General features: G+C 36.7%; 1 protein-coding gene across 1 annotated transcript; it reads right to left on the reverse strand.

Moving 5' to 3' along the window:
• Positions 1–1,446: 1,446 nt before the first annotated feature.
• Positions 1,447–7,132, reverse strand: LOC127949460 (polymeric immunoglobulin receptor-like). Its single transcript, XM_052546793.1, has 10 exons — positions 6,819–7,132; positions 5,327–5,677; positions 4,918–5,220; positions 4,502–4,813; positions 4,072–4,410; positions 3,722–4,000; positions 2,373–2,426; positions 2,142–2,234; positions 1,977–2,019; positions 1,447–1,884 (listed from the first exon to the last, which is right to left on the reverse strand). The coding sequence occupies exons 3-10, from the start codon at positions 5,054–5,056 to the stop codon at positions 1,533–1,535; spliced, it is 1,611 nt and encodes a 536-aa protein (XP_052402753.1). The 5' UTR covers positions 5,057–5,220; positions 5,327–5,677; positions 6,819–7,132; the 3' UTR covers positions 1,447–1,532.
• Between the last annotated feature and the right edge of the window lie 2,132 nt (positions 7,133–9,264).

Consider the following 9,264-nt stretch of genomic DNA (forward strand, 5'->3'; position numbering starts at 1 on the left):
TGAAAAGCTACCAAGTCACAACAAAAACAACGGCAAAAAATATAAGCAAATATTTAGAATTAAACAAAATAATAGGACAATTCAACTGCATAATTTATTCATGTTGCAATGCATGCTGGGAGTTTTGTACTAAGCTATTTCCCAGCATGCATTGCAGCAAGGTACATTTGATTGTCACCATTGTTGAGATTCATGTGCTGATTGTTGATGTCCGTGTGTGTCATCATATATAGACTATTTCATGCTTGTTAAAATTTTCTAACTGATTGTTGTATTATTTCTTGATACCATGCTGCAGAAACACATGGTTTGTGATGTGAATGTATTAATGAAACAATTGTTAGATTTAAAAAATAATTTGCAAATCAGCCTGATTATAAAATCGTCAACTGATAACTGCTATCACCTGACCCCAATTCTCTTCAGCTTTCTTTAATGCTGCAATGTGTTTAAAAGGGGGAGGGGGGTGAAATGCTATTTCATGCATACTGAGTTTTTTACACTGTTAAAGAGTTGGATTCCCATGCTAAACATGGACAAAGTTTCAAAAATTAAGTTGTACGTTTGAAGGAGTATTTCTGTTCCAAAAATACTCCTTCCGGTTTGTCACAAGTTTCGGAAAGTTTTTTTTCGAGTATGGCTCTGTGTGACGTTAGATGGAGCGCAATTTCCTTATATGGGTGCTAATTCACTTCTGCCGGAAGAGCGCACGCTCCCGTATAGCAGAGCAATGAGAGCACAACAGACTTCACTGATCAGAGCGAGAGCGTCGCAAAATGTCACAAAATAAGTGTGTTTTTGGTTGCCAGGGCAAGACAACCCTGCACAGATTACCAAAAAAAAAAAAAAAAACAGCATTAAGGGACCAGTAGATGGAGTTTATTTTTACAGAGCAAGTGTTTGTGTTTGTTCCCTGCATTTCGAAGATGCTTGTTTTACAAACAAGACCCAGTTTGACGCCGGATTTGCACATTGTTTATTTCTTAAGGATAATGCAGTCCCAACGAAAAAGGGTCACGATCGTGTGTTGGAACCGCAGGCGGTGAGTAAAACTGCTTCAAATATCTCTGTGTTGTTAACTTAGCTATCGGCGCGTAAGCACATCAAGTAAACAACATGCAATGTTGTCATCAAACTGCACTTTCCACATGTACAGCTTAAAAAAAAAAAGACGACAAAGTGGAACTTAGTCATTTTCCAAAACCGCTAAGCAAATATATACAGTTTCAATACATACTACATAGAGACGTCCTGCTGTAGTCGTTGCTGCTGCTGCTCTTGTTAAATTTCAGCCTCTGGATCTGATTCTGGATCATAAATATATTTAGTTTGGTTAGTAATAAGTGAAGTTGTTAAAGCTGTTTGTGGAGTTGTTTAATCCTCCTCTGCTGAGATCTCCAGAGATTTAATATTAATTCTAATATTTTATACTTCTTTTATATTCAGGTGATTTCATCTAAGGTTGTGGCTGAAGTCAGTTGTAGTTCTTGTGTTTCTGCTCATCTCTTTTTCTGTTCTAAAGGCAAGTGCCATCATTCCATGCTGCATGTGGGCCAGATCATCTTTCCACGGGTGCCAGATGTGGCCCGGATCTGGGCCGACACAGTGTTGCTATGTGGGTTAAATAATGTTAACTGAACTGACTGCTTCACTTCCACTTTAAGACCGGTATTAATTTGGCGAAATATTGTGACTAACAGATGCGTAATCACAGTGAGTCTCCTCTTTACTGAATCTGACTGTAGCTTCACTGAGAGACTCTTCATGCTTCTGGAAACTGACAGCAGCGTACAGGAGCCCATCAGAGGGGATTGTGGGTGAATGAACTGGGGAATAGAGAGGATTTGATTCAGGATCTGAATGGCTCCTGGCGTCTTCTTGAGTCTGTAAGAAGAAAAATTTTCCAAAACATGAAGCACAGAGTATCAGCTTAGCCATACACATATTGAGATGTAGATTATTGTTCTGAAACTCACCGTTTCATGATCCCCTGTCTTCTGTCTGTTGATGAAATTATTCCTGTGTAAAGAAGAAAAACATCTGAGATGATTTTAACTGTATTTCTGACCAGTAGAGGGAGACGAGCTCAGATTTACTAAATGTGCAGAGTGTGTGTGTGTGTGTTTGTGTGTGTGTCTCACCATGTTTGTTGTGTTTCAGTTTGAATAAGATTAACCCTATAACCAGAGCCAGCAGAAGCAAACCCACAGAAACTGCAGCTATTATAAAAAAACCTGAAATCACACAAAGAGATTGTGACTGAGTAACAAGGTAAGACCATCACATTTAGCAACAGATATTCATAAACATACATCGGACGCTAATGTTTGAATAGTTAGCTCAAAATGACAAACTGAGCTTTTGGATCTCACCAGACTTTGCTTTTTGCTCGTCTTTTCCACTTTCGCTGTCAGACGAGATCATTTCTAAAAACACAATCACAGTATGAGGACCGTATGGAAGCTTATTTCCGTCATGGATGAAGAATATAAAAAAAAGAGGTGACTTTTTATCTCATAATTTAAGATACTTTTCTTCTTGCAATTTTGAGTTATATCTCACAGTTAACATTTTTCCTCATCAGAACCAGTGGTGTGTACAGAACGTGTATAATTCACATCATCACCTCAATTAAAGGAAAGAACAAATGATTAAAGGATGATATAGACTATAACCTAGACAGCAAGTGCTCTCTTTATAATCATTAAAAAAGCTATCACCCTCTTCAGTTCATGGCAATCTCACAAAGTTCTGTTATAATTAATGAGTCTGTTCTTTGCTATAATGAGAGGATTTTTGAGCGTGCAAAACTCAGCACTCAACAATGCTGTTTAAGCTGTGAGAGGATTGATTAAATGAATGTGTTCAAAATCAACACATATGTCTGTGATTGCTCACATTGCTCAACACTGCAAAAACACCTCTGACACAGATGCACTGAAGACTGCCAGGAAAAGAGACAGAGCATTCAACGATATGCTATAATTTTGCTGGTTGTAGATTCCAGAAAATCTCTAAAAATGTTTAAATGCTAATAACAATGCCACGGTGGTCCAGATTACCCTAAATAACCATAATACCTTACTCATATATATATATATATATATATATATATATATATATATATATATATATATATATATATATATATATATATGAGTTCAAATTATCTTTCCGTATTTGTATTTTGTGATGTAAATAAGCTTTTTGTGCCCCCCCCCCCCCCCCCCCCCCACAAAAAATGCAGTGACAACAGTGTGAAATCACAAAAGAAGCAGAGGCAAGTTTTACTCAAACATGAGCTTTTTGTTGCTTGCTGTTGTCTGTGGTTTTCAGCTAGTGTGAAACATCTGTTTACACACATCAGGCATGTTAGAAAAAAATAAAAAAGGATGTCAAAACCCGGAGACATGTTGTAATGTTCTGCCATGTTAAGTTTACAGACATTTTCTTTAACTTTAAAACAAACCATAAAGCAAAATTCAGGTAAAACTCCTGTTCAAAAATCAGAGAAGAGAAAAAAAGTGTATTCTTCAATCACATTCTTTCTTATCAAACAGACCTGGACAAGCTCAGTGTCTTCAGGTTTACTAAGGTTACAGATGATTAGAGCTGAACTCAGCAGGACAGCTGCTCGGGGACCAAACATTCATGTGTTCACCTGAAAGAAGATCATTTTGAATTCTTGGTGAACTATCCCTTTAATGAAAGAGTGTTTTACCTCCGGTCACGTTTAGCTGAACTTCAGTGAATATGAAGGACCCAGAGCTCTCCTCTACACACCAGTATTTCCCAGAATCCTCTGCTCTCAGATCGCTGATCTTCACAGAAAAGGTTTCTTCAGTCAGAGAGAATCTGCTGTGTTCTGATGAAACATGAACTCCGTCTCTGAAGCAGATATTGGGCTGATCTCCTCTGCAGAAAAACCTCTGTGTTTGATTCCTGATGTGTTTACAGCTGATGGACACTGATCCTCCGACAGACGCTTCATGAGCGACCGCTGAAGAAAACAACATTAAATATGATGAGTCTGAGAACAGAATGAGCAGAAACATTGAGATTCATCCTCACCGTTCTTCCTGATGATCATGAGCTCAATGGGAAGATTAAACACATCTTTCACTGCACACCAGTATTTCCCAGCATCCTCTGCTCTCAGCTCAGTCATGGTCACAGTGAAGAGATTGAGTTCAGTGTCGTCCTTTACTGAAATCTTTGGTTTTTTAACATGATCTTTATCTGACTGAATGATAATTTGAGCATCGTTAGTGAAACACTTTCCTTTACACAGATACTTTACTTCTTTACTCAAACACTTTCCTCTGCGCAGACACATTTCTGTTGAGTGTTTTTCATCATAAGGGCATTTGATCTGGACTGAATCTCCTTCACGTCCGATCACTGGAGGCACTGATAGTCAAAGAGAACAGAGATGTATTTATTCACTGTGAAATACATGCATCTATGACTGAACTGCATGGTTTGTGGTGTCTGTACATACTGGTTAAAGTCAGTTGATGTTTATTGGTGAGAGAAACAGAAGTCAGACGCTGGTGTCTGGTTTCTGCTCCACACCAGTAAACTCCAGCATCTCTCAGGCTCACATTACTGATGCTCGCTGTAAAAACTCCTGCTTTACTGTCAGAAAACTCAAAGCGCTGCTTCTCTGATGAACTGATGCTCTGACAGATCTTCTGCTCGTTCTCTTTACAGATGTGTTTGATGGACTGCTGTTTCTCAGGGGAATTACAGCTGAGTTTCACACTTTCACCACTAACAGCAGCTGGTTCACTTGATTCAGGGAAATGATCAACTATACACAAAAACAATAAAAACAACAACTGAATTTTAAATCTTATTTTCTCATTTTAACTGATAGTAATTGTCCAGAAACAGAATCACACAGAAACTCTTTACCTTGACTGATCTTCAGTCTGATCTCAGTGAACAGATGATCGTCAGCAGTTTTCACTCCACATCTGTACGTTCCTTCATCAGCTTCAGTTAAATCACTGATAAAAACCTTCAAAACTCCTGAACTGGTATCATCATACATGTGAACTTTATCATGACGGATCCACTGATTCTGTTCAACAGAGATCTCCTGTGATGAATGTATCTGGATGAATTTCTGGTTTTCTTTGAATTCTTCTGGAAATTCTCACTTGATGAAGACTGATTTACTGATGTAGGCCTCAACCTGGACAGAAGATATCTGACCTGCAAGACAAGATTTATTACATTATTAATATAGTCAGGAGAGATTTACATTTCTTATTTAGATCATTTATAAAGATTTTAAGATTAAAAATGAATCTAAACTCACTAGAAACGTTCAGCTCAATCTCTTTAATGAAGGTTATGTGAGTAACTGATGTTTCTGAAGGTGGTGTATCTTCTCCATCTCTCTCCACTCCACATAAATAAACTCCACGCTCCTCTGGAGAAATGTCTCTGATGGTCACATTAAAGTGATTTCTCTGATTGTCAGACAGGATGAACTTCTCTTCAGATGATTGTGATGATTGAGAGATCTTCAGCACAAACACAGGATCTCCATTCACTCTGTACAAGACGTTGGTGTGTGTTTCAAACCCATGATCATATTCACAGCTGAAAGTGATTGTTTGACCTTTATATGCAGATCGTCTTACAGACGTCCCACAAGAAGAAGAGTCTGAAAATGATTTCAATATACAATTGCACTGAAATATTAAAATGTTATTAGTATTAATAATAAAGATGCACTACAGGGAAATTCAGTCTCTCTATCTCCATCTCTGTGTGACAGATACAGTGTCATGTTTCTTGCAGAGTTATTTATGTTAAAGGTTTAGTTCACACAAAAATGAATGCTAGCCCATAAATTATCTTTGGTGTATGACTTTATTCTTTCAGACAAAACCAGTCGGAGTTATTAGAATTTTTATTTATTTATCTTTTAAGCTGTTTAGTGGCACTCAGCTGGTGTTGCCTTCCTTCAGTCCAAAAAAACGCCCATCCATAAATATAAAGTGTCTTAACACAGCTCCGGGGGGTGAACAAAGGCCTTCTGTAGTGAATCGATGCGTTTTTGTAAAAAATGTCCATATTCAAAACATAATAATCACATAAATGTGGCTTGCAACAGCAGTTTTACACAGAATCAGCTCAGGGCGGATGACGTATGAGCCGATGAGTTTCATGGAAACCGATGTTTATCAACAGGATCAAAAGTCATATACACCTAGGATGACTTGAGGGTGAATAATTTATGGGCAAATTTTTGTTTTGGGTGAACTAACACGTGGGTTGTGCTTCTTTGTTTTGTCACCTGTGATCAAAACATGAGAGATGTGTCATTCTACATCAAAGCAGAAACATACTGACAGAAAAGGTTTGTTTTACAAGGAATATATCCAGAAGAAAATTTAATTTGAGCAACAAACTTTTGGTAAATGGTCTTCTTTCAGTGCACTCTCAGATAACACTGACAGAACACCATTAGGGGGAGTTGTGGCCTAGGGGTTATAGAGTTTGACTCCTAATCCTAGGGTTGCAGGTTCGAGTCCTGGGCCGGCGACTGTGTGTGTGTGTGTGTGACCATACTTGGCTGTAAGTCACGTCACTTTCAATAACAGTGAGCGAAAACTGACATTTCAGTCAGCTCAAATTATAAATAATTTTTATACTGCTGTAATTTATTATAATGCAGTGAGGAATTGTAATCATTGAATGATGAATTTGCTGAATAATAGATTTTTGTCCTTGTAGTGCACCTTTAAACAATACTATAATAAAACAAATTACTGTAGTAAGTTATAAAGTATCATACGTACTTCTGTTCACCACTAAATCAACATCATGACTCCATTCCTGATTGTTTCCACATGAGTATTTCCCATCATCCTCTCTGCTGAGCTTCCTAATGAACACTGAGAAGAATCCTCTGTTTTCACCGTCATACAGAGCGAATCTCTCATTATAAACCCAGCGGTGCTGAATCTCAGTACTGATTCCTGTCCTACAGTCTCTGTCTCTGCAGAAATACTTTCCTTTAAGCTGATCAGAAGACTCTCTCTTGTTTGTCTTCATGCAGTTGATCATCACACTCCCTCCAGAGCAGCCGATCACTTTAAAACACAGAACCTGACCTGACGAACACAAGATCAATTGTTCAGAGAAACATATAACGCAGCTAAAAAGTACAATTGTTCTTAAATGTTTAATTACTTTTGAACCACTCGTCCTATCTGAATGCTTTAAGGGGTGTTGTACAGCAGATATTCTCTTCTTTTCAGAGATTTCTCAGTCGTCTTATTCTGATATTCAGGATGCTATAGTGTACGTTATTACGTCATCATATTTTGACAACATTGATTCATCAGAAGAAACCAATGCATTTAGGTTCTCTGAGCCAAACGGAGCCGTTTCTCAATAATAAGTATGCAAAGTTTGGACTTGAGCCCTTGGTAGTTTTTCCCAGATGGGTCTGGCTCATGGTCTGGCTCCACTCTCAAACAGGAAATGTGTCACCTCCACTCAGTGCTGCCAAAGCCATTGTCACTCGGATTGGGCTACTTTAAAATCTGTTGCCATGGGTTGTTTTTCATGTCCACGCCAACATGGTAAAATACTATAGTAATTTATAGTAAATACTGTAGTGTTTTTGAAACATACTATAGTAAAGTGTATTACTGTAGGCTAAATTACAGTATTTACAATTCTTTGTTAATAAATGCTACAGCAATACTGTAGGATTACCTATAGTAAACTCATGAACTGTAATAAATACTGTAGTACTTTAGTTTTTATTACAGTAAACTGTAGAATAAATTACTGTGTTTGGTAAAGTAATTTGTTTATATTACTGTAATTGTTATATTAGCCCATCAACTACAGAATTACAACATCAAAGTAATTCAAGTACTTTACTATAGTACAGTTCAAAAACATGAGTATTAATTAGTATTTTTTTTTTCATGTGGCCATGTTGAAGCGAACCCAATAACATGATATTTAGCCCCCAGAACGCAATTTTTACCAGGGAACCCCCCTTGAAATACTATTTGGGCTGGATTTGGGATTTTTCATTTTTTTTATTTTTATTCAAAGAACAATAACACACAATATTTTTTATCAAGATATAACACAAAAAATTGTCAACATATAGGAATTGCCAGAGGAAGGTAAGTATAAAAGTTCAAAGACACAAGATATACATATACATACATACTGTACATACAAAGTTCAAAAGCTTTCAAAGTTCTTACAGCTTTCTTATTAAAAAATTATCTTATACTGACGATATATATATTAATTGCTTGCTACGTGTATAGGCTAAAAGAGACTTATCATTTGCCCCTACATATTGTGACTCTTTTGTTAGTTTTGATTCTTTCTATTGTCCTAACTTGTAAGTCGCTTTGGATAAAGCATCTGCTAAATGACTAAATGTAAATATATAGTAATATATAATAATAAAAGAAGCCAACAAAACTATAAAATTGGGTTTCTTATTAGATTTTAATTAGATTCTTATTAGATTACATTTGGCTCACTGTATAAGTAAATAAATCAAGTAAAAATACTGCTACTCTAGGTCAGAACAGTCAGTAAAGCCAAAGAGTAAATTTTCCAATAGGTGTTAAAAACATCTTAAAGGTGCTGTATGTACTCCACTACCACTGCTTCAAACATTTTGAGTTTAAAAACTAGCATTCATATGTCATTAGTACTGTGAACTTATTTAATTTGAGTCCTCTGAGAAGGAATGTTTGCAAAATGCAAACACTTAATGTGTAGCAGTAACGTAGCTAAATGCATTACTTTTACTCAAATAATCGCAGTTCATTGTCAGCTATAGCACACGTGTATGTGTTGAAGTACTTAACAGTACGTCTGCTAGCTGCCTCCCGTCACAGAGGTCAGTTAATTCTCAGCACATAGAGACTCTTTCACCTAGATATCACACTATAGAGACTGTGTCTGTTCCACGAACTAGAAAATACAAAAAACGTCCAAACCAAGTTAAGGTTAACAATTTAATTGAGGTTCAACAAATAAAAAACAAATGCAATATGGATAAACAAATGATAAAGATTGGCTTATTGAATATCAGATCCATTTTTACGAAAACACTTTTTGTAAATAATATGATAACTGATCATAATATAGATGTGCTCTGCTTGACAGAAACCTGGCTAAAACCTGATGATTACATTATTTTAAATGAGTCCACCCCCGAAGATTATTGTTATAAACACGAGCCGCGTCTAAAAGGCA

Source organism: Carassius gibelio, chromosome B1 (genome assembly GCF_023724105.1).
Source record: "Carassius gibelio isolate Cgi1373 ecotype wild population from Czech Republic chromosome B1, carGib1.2-hapl.c, whole genome shotgun sequence".
NCBI classification, from domain to species: Eukaryota; Metazoa; Chordata; class Actinopteri; order Cypriniformes; family Cyprinidae; genus Carassius; species Carassius gibelio.